Source organism: Dendrobates tinctorius, unplaced genomic scaffold, assembly GCF_039654945.1.
Source record: "Dendrobates tinctorius isolate UK_male_01 unplaced genomic scaffold, ASM3965494v1 ptg000004l, whole genome shotgun sequence".
NCBI classification, from domain to species: domain Eukaryota; kingdom Metazoa; phylum Chordata; class Amphibia; order Anura; family Dendrobatidae; genus Dendrobates; species Dendrobates tinctorius.
Genome location: NW_027361672.1, coordinates 32,279,622 through 32,304,516, shown reverse-complemented (window position 1 = coordinate 32,304,516; position 24,895 = coordinate 32,279,622). Strand labels below are relative to the sequence as shown.

The following is a 24,895-nucleotide window of genomic DNA, read 5'->3' as shown; positions in this document are numbered from 1 at the left end:
ATGAGATAAAAGCGCAGATTTTGAACGATATTCTACTCTACTCAGTGTATGTACACTTTACGAGTGTTAAGCGGCATTATATGCGGTTACTGTGCTCGCTATGAACAGGCAAATACATAGCCACCTAGTCTATTACAAGGCGAAGGCCCCCGGGGCGGAAGCGCGCTGTGTTGGATGCACGTTTCTTGCCCAGCATGGATGACTGCATGGAGCTGCTGTTTGGCTGCTATGAGCAGATCCTGTTCGGATACCGCGTGGCTCCGGGCGGAGAGGTTTGTGCTCCTCCGTCACAGCGGGGCTTGCCGTGTTCTCACTGTGCTAGTAATGTGCAGCGGTGCCGGGCTCATAGTATGGAGCCTGAGAGCTGCATGTAGCATCGCCCCCATAACAGTGCGGACCACAGTCACGTCCCTTATATAGCTTCTCTCAGCGCAGCATCTGGGTCCCAGGCTCCCCTCTCCACCCCCCTCTCCAGGAGCACCCCAGAGCCTCGTGTCTCACCTCTGCTGCTGTGCCCCTCCTGCTGCACCCCATTCCCGCTGCCTTTTCTCTGTGCCGCCACTGTGACCCCCCCCCCATTCCCGCTGCCTTTTCTCTGTGCCGCCACTGTGACCCCCCCCCCATTCCCGTTGTCTTTTCTCTCTGCGGCCACTGTGACCCCCCCCCCCCCGTTCCCGTTGTCTTTTCTCTCTGCGGCCACTGTGACCCCCCCCCATTCCCGTTGCCTTTTCTCTCTGCAGCCACTGTGACCCCCCAGTTCTACTGCCTTCTCTCTCTGCCGCCACTGTTGACACCCCCCCCGTTCCCGCTGCCTTTTCTCTCCGCCGCCTCTGTTGACACCCCCCCCCGTTCCCGCTGCCTTTTCTCTCTGCCGCCACTGTTGACACCCCCCCCGTTCCCGCTGCCTTTTCTCTCCGCCGCCTCTGTTGACACCCCCCCCCGTTCCCGCTGCCTTTTCTCTGCCGCCACTGTTGACACCCCCCCATTCCCGCTGCCTTTTCTCTCCGCCGCCTCTGACACCCCCCCCCCGTTCCCGCTGCCTTTTCTCTCTGCCGCCTCTGTTGACACCCCCCCCGTTCCCGCTGCCTTTTCTCTCTGCCGCCTCTGTGACCTCCCGTTGCCTTTTCTCTGTGCCGCCACTGTAACCCCCCCGTTCCCGCTGCCCTTTCCCTGTGACCCCCCCCCCGTTCCCGCTGCCTTTTCTCTGTAACCCCCCCGTTCCCGCTGCCTTTTCTGTGACCCCCCCCCCGTTCCCGCTGCATTTTCTCTGTGCCGCCACTGTGACACCCCCATTCCCGTTGCCTTTTCTCTCTGCAGCCACTGTGACCCCCCAGTTCTACTGCCTTCTCTCTCTGCCGCCACTGTTGACACCCCCACGTTCCCGCTGCCTTTTCTCTCCGCCGCCTCTGTTGACACCCCCCCCGTTCCCGCTGCCTTTTCTCTCTGCCGCCACTGTTGACACCCCCCCATTCCCGCTGCCTTTTCTCTCCGCCGCCTCTGTTGACACCCCCCCCGTTCCCGCTGCCTTTTCTCTCTGCCGCCTCTGTTGACACCCCCCCCCGTTCCCGCTGCCTTTTCTCTCTGCCGCCTCTGTGACCTCCCCGTTGCCTTTTCTCTGTGCCGCCACTGTAACCCCCCCGTTCCCGCTGCCTTTTCCCTGTGACCCCCCCCGTTCCCGCTGCCTTTTCTCTGTAACCCCCCCGTTCCCGCTGCCTTTTCTGTGACCCCCCCCGTTCCCGCTGCATTTTCTCTGTGCCGCCACTGTGACACCCCCCCATTCCCGCTGCCTTTTCTCTGTGACGCCACTATGTCCTCCTGTTCTTGCTGCCTTCTCTCTCTGCCGCCACTGTGACACCCCCCCCCGTTCCTGCTGACTTTTCTCTCTGCTGCCACTGTAATAACCCCCCCATTCTTGCTGCCTTTTCTCTCTGCCGCCACTGTGTCCTCCTGTTCTTGCTGCCTTCTCTCTCTGCCGCCACTGTGACACCCCCCCCCCCGTTCCTGCTGCCTTTTCTCTCTGCCGCCACTGTATTAACCCCCCCCCCATTCTTGCTGCCTTTTTTTCTCTGCCGCCACTTTGACCTATAGCTCTGTCATAACCTGTAGTAAAGGACATGTTTCACTCTTTTAGGTGAAAATGGCTGTATTTGAAGTTCCTGATTTCTTATAATTGTTCTTTCCCTCTGCATGTAGCAATGGACAGCCACAGCCGATTTCACGAATCATTCCCACACAGCCTCCTTATCCGTGGTAGCTGCTAATAACCGATTTGTAGCCACTGGAAGCAAAGATGAAACAATCCGGATCTATGATATGAAGAAGAAGGTTGAACATGGGGCCTTGCTACATCACAATGGTATGGTAACTAATTCATTACTGCTCATTTTAAACCTTAACCCCTTACAGACATGCACCGTGTTATGGTGCCGGTGGAGCTGTGTCCCCACAAATCGCCGTAAGTATACGCCACTGCGCTCACATGCAGGTGTCAACTCTATATGAGAGCTGACACCCTGAAGCAACACTCACGATCGGGGCTCACACCAATTGGGCGTTTAACCCCTCTGATGCACTGTTAAGTGACAGCGCCATCATGGGGGCGTCGCAGTGGGAGGAAGCTTCCTCTCTGCCCCATCGGCACAACGCGATGCTATCACTTTATGCCGATGTTGACCCCTGGCAGAAAGAGGGCCGCGGTATCATCCAGTGACGGTGGCCTTGTCAGCTCATGCTCAGAGCACAAGCTGACAAGCCTCCTCACTGCATGTCAGACGCTGCACTAATGTTCTACACTGCATGGCAGAGTATTAGATCAGCGATCTGTCAGTATAAAGTTGATATCCTATCCTGGGCCAATGTTAAAAAAAAAAAAAAGTTACAGAAAGAAAAAAAAAAAAGAAAACATAATAAAAAAACAAACAAAAAGCATCTCCAATAAATACCTTAATTTGTGGAGAAAAAAAGTACACATTGGTATCACAGTGTCCGGAATGTCCCAACCTATGAAACTGTCCCACTAGTTAACCCCTTCAGTGAAAACTGTTAAAAAAAAAAAAATAAATAAAGAGGCAAAAAACTATGCTTTACCATACCACCAAACAAAAAGTGGAATAAAATGCAATCAAAAAGACGAATGTAAATAAATATTTTTGAAAACGTCATATTGTCCCACAAAAAATAAGCCATCATACAGCTCCATCAGCGGGAAAATAAAAAAGTCATAGCTCTCAGAATGCAATGATGCAAAAATAATTTTTTTCTATAAAAATAGTTTTTGTGTAAAAGCACCAAAACATAAAAAACTATATAAATGTGGTATCGCTGTGATCATACTGACCTGAAAAATAAAGCTGCCGTATCAATTTTACGACACGCGGAATGGCATTAAAACCCCTCAAAAAACAATTCCTGAATTACTGGTTTTTGTTCATGTTACGTCCCAAAATATTGTAATAGAAAGCGATCAAAAAATGTCATGTGCCTGAAAATGGTACCAATAAAAACGGTAACCCGTCCCATAAAAAAAGCCCTCACATGACTCTGTGGGCTGAAATATGGAAAAATTATAGCTTTCAAAATATGACGATGCAAAAACTTGTTTTTGCAGTGAAAAAGCGTCTGAGTGTGTGATAGTAGCCAAACCTAAAACCCTGATATAAATTTGGTATCGCTGTAATCGCACCGACCTGAAGAATAAAGTAGTCTAATTGTTTATACAGCATGAGGTACGGCGTAAAAAATAAATAAAAACAATTCTTCACCTGCTGTTGATTTGTTCTTTGTGCCTCCCAAAGATTGCAGTAAGTCTCGGTGCAAATTTATCCTACCCTCTACACTGAGTGCCTACAATGGGGTTTCTATATAAATCTCTGAAGTATGTGATTCAAACGGAACCCCTGTGGAAGATTCCCTATAAGGAGGCAGATGGAGGTGGTGTGCAAAAAAAAAAAAAAAACAGTCAACCACATTTTTGTGCACTTCTGAAAAGGATAACACTGAACAGAGGCCTGATGGAGTCCAGAGTAACTGCTGCTTCATTATAGTGAATGGATTTCCCGATGGTTTCTTCTGAATTGCGTCACTCTCCCTCGGAGATTTAGATCCCGATGTAAGCACTCAGCGTAGAGCGCCGGATAAATATGATCCCAAATATTATGTAAAATGTTACCGACAATAGCTTCAACTCAATCCACACAAAAAAGCAAGTCTACACTTCGCTTCATCATCTGTTAACAGAAATATATGGGACTTCCATGTTACTGGCAATACAAAGTCTCTGGAAAAACGCTATAGTTCCTTGGCCCCCCCCAAAAGAAATTCGGCTAATTCTGTACTCCCAAATCCAAATGCTCCCCTCCAAATGCCCCTCCCCCAGTTTGCCTAACATCCCACCTAATTTACAGGTGTGTGTCTCCAGAAGCATGAGCTAGGCACTACCACATACTGGTGACTACAATGGCAGTTTGCGATTTCCACTCGGCAACATCCACTGCTGCTTGTCTCTGGAAAACACCCATGGAGTCAAAATACTCACTATAACTGTAGATAAATTCCCAAAGGGGTGCAATTTCCAAAATGCGGTCACTTGAAGGGGAATTCTGTTCTTCTAGCACTTGGGGGCTCTGTAAATGGATTCTGCAAACTATTCTATTAAAATCTCCGCTCCAGGAGGCAAAAAGTGCTCCGTCCCTCCCCAGTCTTGCTGTATGGCTAAGCAGTACCGTACAGCCATATATGGGGTATTTCCGCATTCAGCAGAAATTGTGGGAGAAATTCTGGTGCCCTTTTTACCCATTTCCCAGTGTGAAAAATGTAAAATCTGGGGCTAAAACAAAATTTTGGTGATGATGTAATTATTTTTTCTTCACTGCCCAATGGTATAAAATTCTGTGACACACCTGTGGTGTCAATATGTTCACTGCACCCCTAGATGAATTCGTTGAGAGGTGTAGTTTGTAAAAGTGAGTCACTTATGCGGGATTCTGCTGTTCTGGCACCTCAGGGGCTTTGCCAATGTGACATGGCACCCTCAAACCAGTCTAGCAAAAATTGAACTCCAATAAGGGGGCTTCTTCCCTTTTGAACTTTGTACTGTGCCTCAGTAGTAGTTTTACACTATATATGGGGAGTCTGTATACTCAGGAGAAATTGCACAACAAATTTTGGGGTCCATTTACCCTGCGAAAATAAAAAAAAAAAGTTGGGAAAATTTTATGGGGAAAAATGTGATTTATACGGCTCAATATTATAAACTGCTGTAAAGCCTCTGGGGGTTTAAGGTGCCCACCAAACATCTAGATAAGTTCCCTAAGGGGTCCAGTTTCCAAAATGGTGACTAGTGTGAGCGATTTCCTCTGTTTAGGCACATCAAGGGATTTCCAAACATGACATGGCATCCATTAATTTTTCCAGCAAATTTTACATTCAAAAAGTCAAATGGCGCTCCTTCACTTCCAAGCTCTGCCATGCGCCAAAATGGTAGTTATGCCCCACATATGGTGTATCGGCGTGCTCAGGAGAAATTGCACAACAGATTTCCGTCCATAAGATGCCTCTCCATTACTAATCCTATAGTTGTATTGTAAGTTAATACACAGCAAGTATATAAAGTTATACCCACCTAATGCCTAATTCCACTGAAGCCATGGTCTCTTGCAATAAAACAAAACTAAAAAAAACCCCTATCCTTAACCTGTCTGTCGTTCTATCACACACCATAATCCATTTCTGGGGAGAAATAGTTTTCAACCTGGACAGTGCCAAGATGCAACTGTCCAGGCTGAGAAATTAGCTGCTGTGAGCGCAGCATCAGTGACCACAGACATCATCGAAGTTACTGCCAGTCACTGATGCTGCATTTCCAGTCAGTCTGAAGTGCGGTGAGATCGCTGCTAGCACAGTGAGAAAAAGTCTCAAGATACAATGTCGCCGGGAGAAATTTCTCATTTCTCCCGGTGAACTCTCTGAGCTCAGCACTGCACCATGAGACTTTTTCTGACACTGCAGGTTTTTTGTTTTATTTCAAATAAAAGACTTTATAGTTGCTGTGCGTTATTTACAATACAACTATAACTTATTATTTATTTGACTAATTTAAAAAAAACGGCGTGGGGTCCCCTCTATTCTTGATAACCAGCCTTGCTAATGCTGACAACAGCTGAGAGTTCCAGCACTCAGCTGTCAGTTTTGTCTGGCTGGTTCTCAAAAAATACAGCGGAACCCATGCAGGTTTTTTTTTTTTTTTTTTAAATTCCTGATTTAGAGCGCTGGCTGATGAATACTCCCATCAGCCGCCACCTGCTATCACCGTTGTTAGTGGCAGTAGGCGTAGGCTGATGGGAGCAGCAGTTCCATCAGCCGAAGCCAGTGACCGGAGGTAAACATGCTGTCATTTGACAGCGTGGGAACTGCGGCTCTCTGAGCCGTGGTAATGACTTTGCTGCCTATCAGAGGCAGTGTTTGACATGCTGTCATGCACATTACAGGGTGGCAAACACTGGATGTTCGGGGCCCCCCCATTCAAGTAAATGTGTTCCAGGTGCTGTTCTGGACCCGAACCTGAACTTTTTTTTTTTTTTTTTTTTTTTTTTATCAATTGGTCGGATCCGAACATCCAGGAGTCTGCCCAATTCTAATCCTTAGATGTCTGGATATAACAGTGTACAGAATAGAACTGCACAGCGCTTTACTATTTTTTGACTGCTGGTAGGTGCTGCAGATCAGCTCTTATTTAAGAGAATAGAAGCTGTTCTGCAGTCTATTATACATGGCTTAGGCCGGTTTCACACTAGCGCATTTTCAGCGCGCGCACGGCCGGGGGTAGCTCCGCCCCTGATCCGGCTCTCTGCCCGGCGTGCCCGCCCCTTCCTTGTAGCTCCGCCTCCTAGCGGACAGCGGCGCCTGCGATCGGCGCACCCTATCTTTAGCATAGGGTGCGCCGATCGTGCGCAGGCCGTGCGCTAGTTGCGCTTTGACCTGCGCTGCGCACTTTTGACGGTGCGCTGTGCGCGCCAAAATCGAACTTTTCGGATTTTGGCGCGCACGGCGCACCGTCATAAGTGCGCAGCGCAGGTCAAAGCGCAACTAGCGCACGACCTGCGCACGATCGGCGCACCCTATGCTAAAGATAGGGTGCGCCGATCGCAGGCGCCGCTGTCCGCTAGGAGGCGGCGCTACAAGGAAGGGGCGGGCACGCCGGGCAGAGAGCCGGATCGGGGGCGGAGCTACCCCCGGCCGTGCGCGCGTTGAAAATGCGCTAGTGTGAAACCGGCCTTAGCTAGTGTTTTCATCTGGCAGGTGATGGAGGTGATAGCACCTGATAGATGGGTGGTGCTAGAGACTCCCACTGATCTTCTATTGATGGCCTAACCTTATCATTGGTCATCAATATAAAAGTAGCAGACATCTCTTTTCCCTTTTTAAGCAAGTTGTGAAGTAGGTCTTGTGAAATTGGACCCGACAACCTAGTCAGGGCATCAGTGAGTTTTATGAACCTGTTTCGCTGGCTGTCTTTACTTGGGACGCTTTTAATCCCTATTAAACATTGCATACAGAGAACACCCCACAAGACCTGCCATTTTGGAGATGCTCCAACCCCTTCATCTGGCCTTTACAATTTGCAATCCAAAATCCCCATACTAAAAGTGAAATCCGCTCTGAAAATTCACAGAACAGATTGGGAATGCTGTAGATTGAAGTTCCACATCATGCCGTCACTTCTTTATGGATTTTTTGAGTTTATGTACTGTGCAGTAAATTACTAGTGTGATCTAGAGACAAATCACCTACTCTGAGGACCAAATAAGGGCATTGTGCAGAGTCCTTTCCAGAAACCTTTAATTTTTCAGAATTTGTGGAGCTGAAAATCCATCAGATCTCATCTGGACATTCTGTGCTCCCATATCCGTGACTGTTGCATTTTTAATACACCGGCAGAAAACCATTGTGGGTATAAGCCATTAGTGTTCTGTATTAATGCTGTTGGTGTGTGATTTATACACATTTCAGTAACATCTGCTCCGCTTCTGTGATTACTAGAAATCTTCGGATGTGGTTTATAAATGGATGGAAAGTAGCAGTTACTGGTAAGGAGCGAACAATGCTTCTAGTTTAATTTGCTCATGTAGGATGACTGGGCAGCAGTAGCCTTAAGCCCCCGTTACACACTGCGATATCGCTAGCAATATCGCTGTAAAGTCACCGATTTTGTGACGTTGTAGCGATATTGCTAGCGATATCGCTGCATGTGATACTTACCTCCGACCGGCTCCCCCGCTGGTTATCGCTGATCGCGCGAGAAGCTCTTGGACCATTCCTCATTGGCCACTTCCTGCTGCGCTTCCTGTGGCGCCGACGAGCGACGCGTGGACGCGGGCCGGAGGACGCAGGATCGCCTGGTGTGACAGGTAAGTAGCGACCCCCCCGACCGCTGCTATGTCGCTGGTGAGATCTGCCTGTGTGGCAGCTAACTAGCGACCACTTAGCGATGCACCAGCGATCCTGACCGCGTCATATCGCTAGTCAAGATCACTGGTGCATCGCTAGGTGTAACGGTACCCTTAGATTTTTGTTTGCGGGGTCTCTGATTAAACACGGTGTATCAATTGTTCCAGTGACTATGGTCCTAGTCAGAATATCACTGGGTCGAATTACGCACTATCATCAAGGAAAAACTTCCGTTCTGACTGAATGCTGAAGACTGTAGCAGATCAGGAGCAGCTGATTGGCTGCAGTGGTCACTTGACACAACAGTTACATGACAGTAATGCCATAGGAGGAGTGCTGTAATTCTGGCACGTAGGTGTGCAGTTTTTTTTAGTTTAAGATGGACGGTGGAGTCTTTAGGGGATGTATAGTCACAAAATGACTTATTGTTTAAATCAGATTTTTGAGTTTTATTTTTGTTTGTGTGTATATACAGTATATATATCTTTCAAACACATTTGCACACTTTCTTGAGATGCCAAGAGGTATTTTTGGCTACTGCTGCTAATGGACATGAGGGTTTTCTGTAAGAACAGGAATTGGGAGGATAAAATAAACTGTGACCAGTGTGAACACTGCAGTGTATCTGCAAAATTGGGGAGTTCTAGTTCAATTTATATGTGGCCAGTTTCTCCTGGTCAATACACATGCACGCTGGTCTTGGCCAACCTTATCTTCCCGAGGACAACGAATCAGGCTAGGTAATATCCAACTTGCCTTAACAGTCTTTCTTCCAGATTCTGCAGTCATTGAAGATGTCTTAGATGTTTCTCCTGATAGGAAATCCCCTTCATCCTTAAGCAAACTAAGCATTGAAGTGATTATTGGGTTCTTAGGGTACCGTTACACTTAGCGATGCACCAGCGATCCCGACAACGATATGGATCGCTGGTGCATCGCTAAGTGGTCGCTAGTGAGCTGCCACACAGGCAGAACTCACCAGCGACATAGCAGGGGTCGGGGGTCGCTACTTACCTGTCAGACGCGGCAATCCTGATGTCCTCCCGCCCGTGACCACGCGTCACTCGTCGGTGCCACAGGAAGCGCCCGACGAGAAATGGTCCTGGACGTTCTCGCAACGGGGGCTTTATTCCTGGGACTTCAAGAAAAACTCCGCTCCTGAGACCAGAACACAGTATAGTAATGTCATGTCAGGCATTCCTTTATTACAATTTGATCACATTAATGCCAGATGTTATCTTGTTTCATGTGATGTTCCTATCCTTCTTGTTCCCTAGGTAGTATCACATGCTTGGAGTTCTTCGGCAATACACACCTGTTAAGTGGAGCTGAGGATGGATTGATGTGCGTGTGGAACACCAAAAAGTGGGAATGTCAGCAGACGTTCAGAGCTCACAAGTATGTTAGAATTTGTGTTTTGTTTCCAGCAGTGACATGCCCGTCCTTCATCCAAACCTCCACATCCTGAATAGCGGTCTATCCATTTTCTGGAACCTGCAGTATTGATTTCTGTGGGCTGAGTTGCTTTCATTATTCGTGCCAGTTACTACAAGAGAATGAATTCATGGAGCCTTATCAACATTAGGAAAGCTTGGCTGCAGTTAGACCTGTCGTGTCAGAGAGCTCCTGCCAGACATTAGGTGTTGGCCTCGCGTTCCAATGTCTGATGTAGCCCGACCGCTGATATTAGCCCGTGTGGGGGACTTTACATTACACTAGAGTGCTTAGAATTTCCATGTAACATAAAGATTATTTTACTGTGTTCGCAAAGCTATGTCCTGAAGCTGTAAAGAGTTTAGGTCAGTGGTTTTCAATGGTATAAAGTAAAATGCTTTTTATTTCCCTACAGGGGACATGTTTTGTCTCTTTCAATCCATCCATCTGGAAAATTAGCATTATCTGTCGGTACAGATAAAACCTTACGGTGAGTGAGTATTTTCTATGCACAGAAAGCAAAGTTGGAAGGATATATTATCCAAAAATGGTAAAGCCTGACTGTTTTGGACGTTCCTAATTTGTTTGCAAGCTAAATCCATAGACACCTTTTATATCTTCTATCTGTTGCTGCCTTCCCGAGAAATTAATGTTAATGAGGCATTAAATGCTCTGGGTGTGACCTCCCTTCCTGAGCCTCTGCCTCGCCAGGTTGTTCCCAGCCTCTTCAGCTTGATTGATGGCTCACTGTCTGGTTTCCTTTCCCCTCACCTGTCATTCAAGCTAAAGGGGCTGGCGTTAATGCAGCATTTACTATGTTCTGGAAAGTGATAGAAGTTTGTAAAATACATTAGAGAGAATTGACCAAGACTCTGGTTTTATAAGCCTGCTGCACTAAGATGTGCCATTTACTACATGTCTGTACCATACAGTGTCGGATCTACCCCAAGGGACATAAATCTGGGGTCATAGAGCTAAACTGAACTTTTTCTTCTCTCTAGAACTTGGAATCTCATAGATGGTCGTTCTGCTTTTATTAAAAACCTAAAGCAAAGTAAGTCCTTCATATCTTATCCATGTGATACTTACTCTTGTAGGATGTGCAAAACATTTAACGAAATGGGCATTCCTGCTCAAAATATCAGAGAAAGGTAGCGCGTTGTTGTTACCATCCTTGCCACAGACTGAATGGATCTGATTGGATAAAACACATTAGGTGGGCTGCGCTGCTCTAGTAATCCAATTCTTCAGCAATGATGATAATGTGCAAGACGTGACAACAGAATGGTTTTTAAAGGCCCAAAATGGATGCTAATTACATATGGGAATGCCCACAGGTTTGTTTAACCCCTTTATTACCTTACAATTTCCCAGTTTTGTTTTTTGCTCCCCTTCTTCCCAGAGCCATAACTTTTTCCTATTTTTCCATCGATATAAAGTCTTTTTTTTTTTTTTTTTTGTGGGACAAGTTGTACTTTTGAATGACACCATCAATTTTACCATATAGTGTACTGAAAAACTGGAAAAAAAATTCCAAGTGTGGTAAAATTGCAAAAAAAAGTGCAATTCTACAATAGTTTCTTGGGTTTTTTATTTATTCCAAATGGGTATTTTTATTTTCAATAGGGCAAAAGAGGAAGAGGTGATTTGAACTTTTGTATTTTTTTTTGTTTTTTTCTTTAGTTTTGTTTTTTTACTGTCTTTTTAGGAGACTTGAAGCCGCAACCATTCGATCACCTGTACTACACATAGCAGGACTTCAATACTGCTATGTGTAGCAGACATTACGATCTCTTATAAACGCTGGCTATGGGGCGGTGTTCATACGAAATTCACAATGACAGGCACGGGGGGGGGGGATCTTCAGACCCCTGGCTCTCATGACAATTCATTGGTGCCACACGATCACGTGATCGTAGCGCTGATGGGCTAGACATATGACACTCTTCCTTCCGATGCTTGTCAAATGCAGTTGTCTGTGATTGGCAGCAGCATTTAACTGGTTAACTGCCTCGCATCCACCTGTGGCTGTTAGAAGCACATGACAGCTAATCAGCTGTACTGTGCAGGGAAGAATGTGGGCTCAGCGCCTGAGCCTGCAGCAAAGGGAGGGAAACTGCCTTTGATGTACCTATACGTCAAAGGTCGTAAAAGGGTTAAACAAATAGGGAAAATGAGGAAAGAGGGGGAAGTTTTCCCTATTGGTTTAAACATCCCTGTTGGCATTCCCATATGCAATTGGCATCTAGTTTGTCTTTAAAAACCCTTCTATTATGTCTTACACATTGTTTTTATTAATGTAATAAAGATGCTGATCCGGCGTTGAAATGCATTGTGAATATACATTTTTACTATCATTGTTAAAGTATTGGATTACCGTACTCCAGCAGCACATCCCACCTAATGTGTGTTTTATCCAACGGGATCCAATATTTCCTGTAGGATCCATCCACCGGCCAGCAGATGATTTTTATTGATGCCTACAGAGGAGTTGTGCCTGTCACAGCTCCTCCACCAGGTGAGCGTAAAGGCCCCGTCTCACTAAGCGATCTCGGTAGCGAGATCGCTGCTGAGTCACAACTTTTGTGACACAACAGCGATCTCACCAGCGAGATCGCTGTGTGTGACAGCGATCAGCGAGCGGCCCCCCTGCCGGGATCGCTGGAAGAAACCTCTGGACCTTTCTTTGGTCGCTGGTCTCCCGCTGGCCAGCACGCATCGCTGTGTGTGACAGGCGGGAGACCAGCGATCAGGTGTAAAAAATAATAAAAAAAATATAGTTATTCTCACCTTCCGACGTCCCGTTCAGCCATCCTGCCTCTCTCCACGCTCCGGTCCCAGTGATCCTTTGCACGAATGACCGCGAGACTTTGTTATCCCTCGAGACCGTGACATCTCGCGGTCATTCGTGCAAAGGATTACTGGGACCGGAGCGTGGAGAGAGGCAGGATGGCAGAAAGGGACGTCGGAAGGTGAGAATAACTATATTTTTTAATTTTGATTCTATTTTTACAGCGATGACCAGCGATGCCGGGCGCTCGGCGTCGCTGTGCTGATCGCTGGTGAAGCTGTCTGTGTGACAGCTCACCAGCGATCACATAGCGACTTACTAGCGATCCTGACACCTTGATATCGGTGTCGGGATCGCTGGTAAGTCGCTTAGTGTGACGGGGCCTTTAGCCAAGCACTTACCCACTCTCCCTCCATAGGGTATGGCGCTATTGTGCGCTCTGTTTCCCACATCTAGATTTCTTCAGACTGACAGTCGTCTCCTATCTGGACTTTACTTCAAAGCAGTGATGAATGGTGGGTTTGAGAACCCTGCCTTAGGATCAGTGGGGCCTCTGACAATCACAGATGTATCACTTCTCATGTGGATCTCTGCCTGCATTAGAAATATTGCACCTCTTATACATGTCATTTATATATCTGTTTGGATACATATACACGTTACTGTATAATTGTCAGCAGCATATGTGACAGGCTGAGCCGACACCATATTGTCTCCAAATGTGATAACTTGGCGTTCTAAATACTTTTATGAAATCAGTAAAACTGGTGCATGTTGTATTGTACACTCATTTGAGGGTCAGATCTATGTTAAAGGGAATTTATCACTGGGATTTTGCTTTCCCATCAGGAGCATGAAGTAAACTGAGACCCTAATTCCAACACTGTATCACTTACTGAATGTCTTAAAGGAGTCTTCATAAAATCCCAAGTTTCTCCTGCAGGGGTCGAGTGGTGTAGTCTCCTCTCATTGATGTGCACATGCTCAGTAGTCCTCCCCAGCTGTGGTACGCACAGTATAGGGAGAAAGCTGTCAATGAGCACAGGAGGCAGCCACGCATGAAGATTGGGACGCAGTACTCTGTTCGTGCTGCAGCAGGGGAGGCAGCCACGCATGAATACCAGGACGCAGTGCTCTGCTTGTGCTGCAGCAGGGGAGGCAGCCATGCATGAATATTAGGACGCAGTGCTCTGCTCGTGCTGCGGCAGGGGAGGCAGCCACGCATGAATACCAGGGCACAGTGCTCTGCTCATGCTGAAGCAGGAGAGGCAGCCACACATGAATTCCAGGACGCAGTTGTCTGTTCTTGCTGCAGCAGGGGAGGCAGCCACGCATGAATACCAGGACACAGTGCTCTGCTCGTGCTGCGGCAGGGGAGGCAGCCACGCATGAATACCAGGACACAGTGCTCTGCTTGTGCTGTGGCAGGGGAAGCAGCCAAGCATGAATACCAGGACGCAGTGCTCTGCTCGTGCTGCGGCAGGGGAGGCAACCACGTGTTATGAGCTCATTTTCTGCTCCACCAGCTGGGAGTTCTCCTTCCGTTCTCCCTCTGGTGGTGACAGGAGGTAGTGAGGTTAGTTTAATTGGTAATGGTCTGCCACCTGACGAGGAGGATAATGATTGGATCTCTGGAGTATCAGACTGGATATAAGACAGCCAACGCCCTATCCTGTTGCTGGTGATTCAGTCTGTTTCTCAGGTCTTGGACTTCAGCTCTGCCCCAGTCATAGAATCATAGAATCGTAGAGTTGGAAAGGGCCTCCTGGGCCATCTGGTCCAACCCCCTGCTCAAAGTTATCTCAAGTTAAGTTTGTTTTTTGATAATGTTCACACTTGCTCTTGTTGGTCAACTCAGTTTTTGTGTGGTCAGCCAGCCCGGCTGGGCTGTGCTGAATTTCCACTCTTATTTATCTGTGTTTGCCAATTTTGTCTTTTTGTCCTTTATTAGAATGGCCTCTTTTTGCTCTTTCTCAGAATATTCCACAGTGCTGATATAGTGGGAGAAGTCTAGTGACTTCAGGGTTAATTTTGTTATCAGAAGCGTTGGACATTATTTTTGGTAGGGTTTTTTGGCAGATTGCAGACAGTATCTTTCCTTTCCTTTCAAGTTAGTTTGGCCCCATCGTTTGCTCAGCCTATTTTTCTGCCTTTGTTTGTGTTTTCAACTTGCTTCACCGTCAATACATGTGGGGGGCTGTCTTTCCTTTGGGGTCTGCTCTGGGGAGTTAGTTTTCCTCTTTTCTTACTTTAGGCTTATTTAGCTCTCCGGTTGTGACGAGGCGTCCAGGACCACCGTAGGCACGCTCCACGACTGCTTTTAGTTTTGTTAAGATCAGGGCTCTGCAGTCTGCATAGTTACCAACCTCTCTGGTTTTCTGAGACTTAGCGTGTGTTGCTTTTTTCCTCCTCGGTGACCCATTCATAACAGCCACGCATGAATACCAGGGCACAGTGCTCTGCTCATGCTGCAGCAGGAGAGGCAGCCACACATGAATTCCAGGACGCAGTTGTCTGCTCTTGCTGCAGCAGGGGAGGCAGCCACGCTTGAATACCAGGACAGTGCTCTGCTTGTGCTGCGGCAGGGGAGGCAGCCACGCATGAATACCAGGACACAGTGCTCTGCTTGTGCTGCGGCAGGGGAGGCAGCCACGCATGAATACCAGGACACAGTGCTCTGCTTGTGCTGTGGCAGGGGAGGCAGTTAAGCATGAATACCAGAACGCAGTGCTCTGCTTGTGCTGCAGCAGGGGAGGCAGCCATGCATGAATATTAGGATGCAGTGCTCTGCTCGTGCTGCGGCAGGGGAGGCAGTCATGCATGAATACCAAGAAGCAGTGCTCTGCTCGTGCTGCGGCAGGGGAGGCAGCCACGCATGAATACCAGGGCACAGTGCTCTGCTCTTGCTGCAGCAGGGGAGGCAGCCACGCATGAATACCAGGACACAGTGCTCTGCTTGTGCTGTGGCAGGGGAGGCAGCCAAGCATGAATACCGGGACGCAGTCCTCTGCAAATGCTGCGGAAGGGTACGCAGCCATACATGAATACCAGGATGCAGTGCACTGCTTGTGCTGTGGCAGGGGAGGCAGCCATGCATGAATATTAGGATGCAGTGCTCTGCTCGTGCTGCGGCAGGGGAGTCAGCCAAGCATGAATACCAGGATTCAGTGCTCTGCTCGTGCTGCGGCAGGGGAGGCAGCCACGCATGAATACCAGGACGCAGTACTCTGCTCGTGCTGCGGCAGGGGAGGCAGCCACGCATGAATACCAGGACGCAGTACTCTGCTCGTGCTGCAGCAGGGGAGGCAGCCACGCATGAATATTAGGACGCAGTGCTCTGCTCGTGCTGCGGCAGGGGAGGCAGTCATGCATGAATACCAAGAAGCGGTGCTCTGCTCGTGCTGCGGCAGGGGAGGCAGCCACGCATGAATACCAGGACACAGTGCTCTGCTTGTGCTGTGGCAGGGGAGGCAGCCAAGCATGAATACCGGGACGCAGTCCTCTGCAAATGCTGCGGAAGGGGAGGCAGCCATACATGAACACCAGGATGCAGTGCTCTGCTTGTGCTGTGGCAGGGGAGGCAGCCATGCATGAATATTAGGATGCAGTGCTCTGCTCGTGCTGTGGCAGGGGAGGCAGCCATGCATGAATATTAGGATGCAGTGCTCTGCTCGTGCTGCGGCAGGGGAGGCAGCCAAGCATGAATACCTGGATGCAGTGCTCTGCTTGTGCTGCAGGAGGGGAGGCAGCCATGCATGAATATTAGGACGCAGTGCTCTGCTCGTGCTGTGGCAGGGGAGGCAGCCACGCATGAATACCAGGGCACAGTGCTCTGCTCATGCTGCAGCAGTAGAGGCAGCCACACATGAATTCTAGGATGCAGTTGTCTGCTCTTGCTGCAGCAGGGGAGGCAGCCACGCATGAATACCAGGACACAGTGCTCTGCTTGTGCTGTGGCAGAGGAGCCATGCATGAATACCAAGAAGCAGTGCTCTGCTCGTGCTGCGGCAGGGGAGGCCACCACGTGTTATGAGCTCATTTTCTGCTCCACCAGCAGGGAGTTCTCCTTCCGTTCTCCCTCTGGTGGTGACAGGAGGTAGTGAGGTTAGTTTAATTGGTAATGGTCTGCCACCTGACGAGGAGGATAGTGATTGGATCTCTGGAGTATCAGACTGGATATAAGACAGCCAACGCCCTATCCTGTTGCTGGTGATTCAGTCTGTTTCTCAGGTCTTGGACTTCAGCTCTGCCCCAGTCATAGAATCATAGAATCGTAGAGTTGGAAGGGACCTCCTGGGCCATCTGGTCCAACCCCCTGCTCAAAGTTATCTCAAGTTAAGTTTGTTTTTTGCTAATGTTCACACTTGCTCTTGTTGGTCAACTCAGTTTTTGTGTGGTCAGCCAGCCCGGCTGGGCTGTGCTGAATTTCCACTCTTATTTATCTGTGTTTGCCAATTTTGTCTTTTTGTCCTTTATTAGAATGGCCTCTTTTTGCTCTTTCTCAGAATATTCCACAGTGCTGATATAGTGGGAGAAGTCTAGTGACTTCAGGGTTAATTTTGTTATCAGAAGCGTTGGACATTATTTTTGGTAGGGTTTTTTGGCAGATTGCAGACAGTATCTTTCCTTTCCTTTCAAGTTAGTTTGGCCCCATCGTTTGCTCAGCCTATTTTTCTGCCTTTTGTTTGTGTTTTCAACTTGCTTCACCGTCAATACATGTGGGGGGCTGTCTTTCCTTTGGGGTCTGCTCTGGGGAGTTAGTTTTCCTCTTTTCTTACTTTAGGCTTATTTAGCTCTCCGGTTGTGACGAGGCGTCCAGGACCACCGTAGGCACGCTCCACGACTTCTTCTAGTTTTGTGTTAAGATCAGGGCTCTGCAGTCTGCATAGTTACCAACCTCTCTGGTTTTCTGAGACTTGGCGTGTGTTGCTTTTTTCTTCCTCGGTGACCCATTCATAACAGCCACGCATGAATACCAGGGCACAGTGCTCTGCTCATGCTGCAGCAGGAGAGGCAGCCACACATGAATTCCAGGACACAGTTGTCTGCTCTTGCTGCAGCAGGGGAGGCAGCCACGCATGAATACCAGGACACAGTGCTCTGCTCGTGCTGCGGCAGGGGAGGCAGCCACGCATGAATACCAGGACACAGTGCTCTGCTTGTGCTGTGGCAGGGGAGGCAGCCAAGCATGAATACCAGGACGCAGTGCTCTGCTTGTGCTGCGGCAGGGGAGGCAGCTACGCATGAATACCAAGAAGCAGTGCTCTGCTCGTGCTGCGGCAGGGGAGGCAGCCACGCATGAATACCAGGGCACAGTGCTCAGCTCTTGCTGCAGCAGGGGAGGCAGCCACGCATGAATTCCAGGACACAGTGCTCTGCTTGTGCTGTGGCTGGGGAGGCAGCCAAGCATGAATACCGGGACGCAGTCCTCTGCAAATGCTGTGGAAGGGTAGGCAGCCATACATGAATACCAGGATGCAGTGCTCTGCTTGTGCTGTGGCAGGGGAGGCAGCCATGCATGAATATTAGGATGCAGTGCTCTGCTCGTGCTGCGGCAGGGGAGGCAGCCAAGCATGAATACCAGGATTCAGTGCTCTGCTCATGCTGCGGCAGGGGAGGCAGCCACGCATGAATTCCAGGACGCAGTTGTCTGCTCTTGCTGCAGCAGGGGAGGCAGCCACGCATGAATACCAGGACACAGTGCTCTGCTTGCGCTGTGGCAGGGGTGGCAGCCAAGCATGAATACCAGGATTCAGTGCTCTGCTCGTGCTGCGGCAGGGGAGGCAGCCAAGCATGAATACCAGCATTCATTGCTCTGCTCGTGCTGCGGCAGGGGAGGCAGCCATGCATGAATACCAAGAAGCAGTGCTCTGCTCGTGCTGCGGCAGGGGAGGCAGCCATGCATGAATACCAGCATTCAGTGCTCTGCTCGTGCTGCGGCAGGGGAGGCAGCCAAGCATGAATACCAGCATTCAGTGCTCTGCTCATGCTACAGCTGATATTTTCTGATTTTAACATCTTTATCAACCAGTAAGCGATAAAGCTCTGGACTTGGGGTCTTTGTGACTACTTTATTCTACTTTTAGATAAGACAGCATAAATCTGGTGACTGATCCCCGTGTCCTATAATACCAGTGATTACATTATCTAGTAATTATTCTCAGGTTCCGCATTATATCCAGTAGACTAATAGGAGATTCTGCTATCGGATTACTTCATTGTGACCTTTGTTGCATCCAGTGGTTACCAGCCATGGCACTATTCAAGCAAATAAATGTCTGGTGACCTATACCTGGATACCTGAGACATGTATGGCTACATGATTAAAACAAAGTGTCTTGGCGAGATTTTGCTGGACCTTGTGAGGATCATACCCAGTTGTCCTATTAGGGTGGGGTCCGATGGGGTAGATATTTTCTGCAATAGATTGCTGCAAATATTTGTTACAGGTGGATTATGGACTCGGCAAGTCAATAGGATTTTTTTGTTTTGTGAGGTTTTATAACCCCTTCTGCCTGTAATGTAAATTGTCAAAGATTTTTTTTTTTTTTTTTTTTTAATGCCAACAGAAAATCTGTCAGATCTCCCATGTCTGAACTTGGCTTCATAGTCTCTGGTGTCTAAGTTAATTAAAAAAAATTCCAGCTGCCGGTATATAGTAATTTGAGGGGATCCAAATCAATATGAAGGCATGTAAAAGAGCGAGTCTTTGTCAGGACCGGTGGTGAATGTCCTGTAATGTCGCCTTTCCCAATTGCCCAGGTGTGGTCTAAACCTCCACATCCTTGGTGTGCCTCGTCATGTGCGGCTCTTGCTCTGATGAGGCGTGATACCTCTTACAATGCGCATATCGGGCACGAGTGCTCTCTGGGTGTATAGCTTTTAAATATTGCTGAAATTTACTGTTTAATCCATGCGTCAGAAATAAAACCTCTGGCCTTGTGGTTACCAGGTAGGCGACCTGGCTCTTTATTGGTGTAACTTTTCTCTTCCAGATGCACACATAGTTCTGTGGTCTCCCAGCGGGGAGAAATATGTCGTGGTCATACATGACAAAGTGGATGTGTACACGCTTGAAACAGCATCAGTTATTGGTACAGTCAAGAACCCAAAGAGGATATCGTCAGTCCGCTTCATTACTGTAAGCACGCACACTCATGTATTGCGCAGCCTCCTTTATTCCCCTACTTGTTTTTTTTTTCTGCCGGTCTTTCTTTTTGCCACTTATTATATTCTCTAACAGTTAGGTCCAAAGCTGTGTCCTCTAAACTTCCATATACAGTTAGGTCCATATATATTTGGACAGAGAACATTTTTCTAATTTTGGTTCTAGACATTACCACAATGAATTTTAAACAAAAAATTCAGATGCAGTTGAAGTTCAGACTTTCAGCTTTCATTTGAGGGTATCCACATTAAAATTGGAGGATAGGTTTAGAAGTTTCAGCTCCTTAACATGTGCCACCCTGTTTTTAAAGGGACCAAAAGTAATTGGACAATTGACTCCAAGGCTATTTCATGGACAGGTGTGGGCAATCCCTTCGTTATGTCATTCTCAATTAAGCAGATAAAAGGCCTGGAGTTGATTTGAGGTGTGGTGCTTGCATTTGGAAGGTTTTGCTATGAAGGAAACAAGCGGTCAAAGGAGCTCTCCATGCAGGTGAACAAGCCATCCTTAAGCTGCAAAAAATGTGTTTTATCCGTATTGCGTGGCCATTCATTATTCTTGCTGGCTGCAGACATTCGTGGTCATTTTTGCGCTGTTGCTGGAAGGTTTTGTTGCAAAGATGCTTTCATCTATCACTTTATTCTGGCTATACAGAGTGTATCAGCTATTTCGTATCCACAGTGTTTCTTGAAAGTTTGTGAACCCTTCGGAATGCTCTAATTTTTTTGCATAAAAATGACTTAAAGCTACATGAGAACTTCACACAAGTGCTACAAGAAGATAGCCAGATTATAGAAATCATTTAAAAATTAGTCATCTTTTAACTTAGGACAATGATCCAATATGCAGAAATATGGAAAAATGTGAAGACTTCACAATCTATGGAGCAGCGCTACGTGTGAAAATTGCATTAATATCATAGCAACCTTTTTTTTTTTTTTTTTTGCTTGATTTTGTCAATCGTTCACTATGAAACAGTTACTGTGTTTGTATCCTTATTGAATGGAGACAGCGTAACTGGTCCCTAATTCTTAATCTCCAGGATACCCTCCTCGCTGTGGCTGGAGATGACGAACTTATCAGACTATATGACACCGACTCCCAAAAATGCCTCTGCGAGTTTAAGGCCCATGACACAAGGTAAGCTTGAGTATTTCTTCATTTTTCTCCGTAGACATGTTGCTGAATTCTTCAATGATACTTAATCTTTTTCTTATGTAACAGAGTGAAAAGTCTCTACTCCTTGGACTATAAAGGGTCTCAGATTCTTGTATCTTCATCAAGTGATGGTTATGCGAAGATGTGGAGATTAGACTTAAATAAGGTGAGACAGAAGAAAAAGTGCACATTTTTGAGCCATCTAATATAAAATGTGCCTCATTCATCAAAGCGTTGAAAATTTGCTACATTTTGGCGCGACTCCTGGTTTCCCACATCACCAACAAAATGGACGGAGGTGGGATGGGATGGTGGCAGGGCTGAGATTCCACAGCTCACCTAATTCATGAACTGTGGCATTCCGCATGGAGTCAGGTACTGGAGGGAGATTTCCAGCGTGGCGCACGCCACTCGTCAGACGCTCAAGATTCATGAAGAAGCGTGCACCTCTTCATGAATCGGCAGCATCTGACTCCAGCATGCACCATCAACAAGACTAGCGTGAACAACGCTGGTCTTGATGAATTTTTTGCCTAATGTGTTTTATGCATTGCTTTTAGAAGAGATTTTTGTTTCTCCAGAGAATGAGGCTTCTTCAGTTGACTTGTGCATATTGGGCTCTTACGGTATACACTAATGAGAAACTATTTTCCGGTTTAGCTTCAAATTCTCAATAGCTTTGAAGCTGCCCCAAAACATTAACTCTTTTTTTTTTTTTTTTTTAAGCCAGGCTTGCTGGTAAGTTTTGGGGTGCTATATGGTAATTGGATCTTGTGTAATTGCAGTTCTGTTACAGACTACAGCAGCTTTTCTGTTTTTCTCTTTTTTGCTGCTTTTATATTACCCCTGACCGTCTAGGGCATGATGCAGAGAGTCGGTCACCACCTGCACCGTGTTTCATGTTTGGGGAAAGCGTGTCTTTTGATTGTGTAGTTTGGCCTAATATCGGAACCACCGCCTAGGTGTTTTGGCAAACTAAAATGGAGATGTTCTAACTTTGTGAGGAGTTTGTTTAGTATTGCCATTCCTGGGTAACAAGCACTTACTGTATCTTCATTTTCTCTTGTCCCAGCCACAGGAGTCTTGTATAAGGATTTGGTAGCTGAATTTTTTTCTTGGGGCGCTAGAGTCTTGCAGAGGTTGGCAGATTACTATCTAATGTGCATGGCCAGCCTCTGGGGATGTTCACACAGTGCTTTTTGCAGGGTTTTTTCCTTGACAATAAAAATGTAGATTGCTGGCAGCAGTTTTATGCACTCACTTGGTTAAAAAAGAAAATCAAAATTGACATGTTGACATTTTATGAAAAATGATTAAAAAAGCATGAAAAATAAAATGCACAGTGTGAATGAGATTTTAGAAATCTCATTTATTTGTGCTATAAAATGCTACTTTTTTTTTTTTTCTCCTCCACACAAAAAATACAGCAAAATACGCTACATGTGAACAAGCATTCAGCCATTAGACCTCCAAATGCCCTTCAGAAACAGATTTAAACGATATGGTGCCTCTCTTGACATTCTGCCTTTGTACATCAGTTTCCGGTTCTTTGCCTTCTCACACTGCAGTAGGAGTAAAGCTGGCCATACTCATAGGATCTGTCAGCTGAATGTTTATTTGGAAGGCTGCTCTCTGCGGATTTCCTCATAGACATGAGCATTTATCTGTTCACAACATGGAAAGCAGCTACCAGGAGCTTATCACGCCAGATCACAAAGGGGTTGGCTGTGAAAAGCCTGGTCCTTCTTTCCCAATATCATCTGTAAGGGTACAGTCAGGAGGTCCACATATACATCAGATAATTGACCAGTCCCACCAAAATCAGCGGGTTTAGCCAACTTTATGGGAAATAAAACTGTCCAAACTAAACATGTTTGTGTACATGAGGAAAAACACGATTTCTGGCCATTATATCACTTGTATTCTGCATTTTAGAGTCTGCTGTATTTTCTGCTGTATTACCCGAGTCCCTTATCTTCATGTGTGCTATTGATTTATGGGGAAAAAATGTAGTTGCTACTTAACTGCTGAGTCATAAAACTGTTGACATGTCAAGGTGACATATGAGAAGCTTTGATTAGTGGGGATCCAGGTACAGAAATCCCTATAGATCCCATATACTAAGTGGTTGTTAGAGGCACAGGGCTCTGCCGAGTGAGGAACCTTTTGTTTCATAAAATCAGTGGTTGCCATTAGTGATGAGCGAGTATACTCGTTGCTCGGGTGGCCTCCGACTATTTTGGCGTGCTCGGAGGCTTAGTTTCTGTCGATGTAGCTGCGTGATTTGTGACTGCTAGACAGCCTGAATACATGTGTGGAATGCCTGTTGGTTAGAGAATTCCCACATGTATTCAGGCTGTCTAGCAGCCGCAAATCATGCAGCTGAGGCAACATAAACTAAATCTCCGAGCACGCCAGAATACTCGGAGGTCACCCGAGCACGCTCAGAAAAACCCGAGCAACAAGTATACTCGCTCATCACTAGTTGCCATCAATAACTTTGTGATCACAGCCACCGCTAGGGAGCAGGTGTCATATGCCATGAGCTCCCTCTAGTGGTGGATAATAGTGCTCAGTGGTAAAAATAGAAAATATTCACAAAGGCGTGTGTGTATATGTAATAAATATATACATTACTTTGTATATTATATATTTTTTTTCTTTATATGCAGATGAACTCTGAGCCTACATTGCTTTGCGATGTTTGCACGTCCGCCAGGCTTACATGTCTTTCAGTATGGCATCCTGGAGTCGGTGAAAACAAAAGAAACAAGTCAGACCCTGAAACCTCTGGTAAGATGACACCTTTTGTCTGTCATCCTTTATTGTTGTCAATTGATTGTGTGCCGTTATATCTGGAGAACTTGTTTCTGGCGTTGGACAGTGTTGATTTTTTTTTTTTTAGACTTTTTTGTACTTTTTCATTTGAGTATAGTGATGCATGAACAGAGATATTGTTTTTTTCTCAGTGTTTTCCCAGTAGCTCTTGTATCATGATGGACCTTGGTGGTCAAGTAGCGCTTCCTGTTTTACTCTGGTCAGCGAATCGGGGGCAGTTATTAGCCCCCTCTGACCTTTCCCTGATGCCTCTGGCTGTCAGTTCATGCAGCTGTGCATCCTGCCCAGCAATAGGAAGAAAGTGTCCGCTTGTAAGATTAACCCTGCCGCTCCACGTAGCACAGAAATCCAGCTGGTGTGTTCAGGGTGGGAGAGTTTTCATGATGCATCAGGGTTTTTATACTGTCTGTATTGGTTTAATTTTTAGAAAAAGTCTCACAATGTCCTAAGAAGAAAAGAAAGGTCCCCAAGGAGCAAACAGACGAAACTAGCACAAAGCCGCAAAGTGAGGACCAGACGATGCACAAGAAGAGGAAGCGTACAGATAAACTAAAAACACAAAGAAACCCAATAAGGACTAAGCTTCAAATCTGACTAAATAGGTTTTCATACTCTTTCCAACTGAAATACTGGCAATACAGTCACATACATAATACACAAGTAAAATATATTTTCTAACAAATGACATTATTTCTTTAATCCTTCAGTGTTCCAGCTGGTATTGATACTCTGCTCACAAACTTTTCCTATACAAAGACAGGCCATTTCTTCAGCATAGCAGTGCAGTATAGCCCAAGCATCAATCATACATAAAGCATCCAGATAATGTGTATTTTGGTTATTACAAGAGCTACGTTTCGATTTATTTCTATAATCTAGTGCTTGTGACCAGGTGATATACGCCATGGCTGCTTGTGACCAGGTGATATACGCCATGGCTGCTTGTGACCAGGTGATATATGCCATGGCTGCTTGTGACCAGGTGATATATGCCATGGCTGCTTGTGACCAGGTGATATACGCCATGGCTGCTTGTGACCAGGTGATATATATGCCATGGC

At 46.7% G+C, this 24,895-nt stretch overlaps 1 protein-coding gene across 1 annotated transcript; it reads left to right on the top strand.

The window, feature by feature from the left end:
* The first annotated feature begins 100 nt into the window (after positions 1-100).
* Positions 101-24,516, top strand: PAK1IP1 (PAK1 interacting protein 1). The gene is given in 11 exon segments (XM_073566753.1): positions 101-272; positions 2,194-2,356; positions 9,723-9,843; positions 10,295-10,369; positions 10,881-10,933; positions 19,666-19,811; positions 20,881-20,978; positions 21,063-21,162; positions 23,669-23,789; positions 24,262-24,387; positions 24,390-24,516. Coding segments are annotated over 11 exon segments (1,107 nt in total). The 5' UTR covers positions 101-194; the 3' UTR covers positions 24,416-24,516.
* The last annotated feature ends 379 nt before the right edge of the window (positions 24,517-24,895 follow it).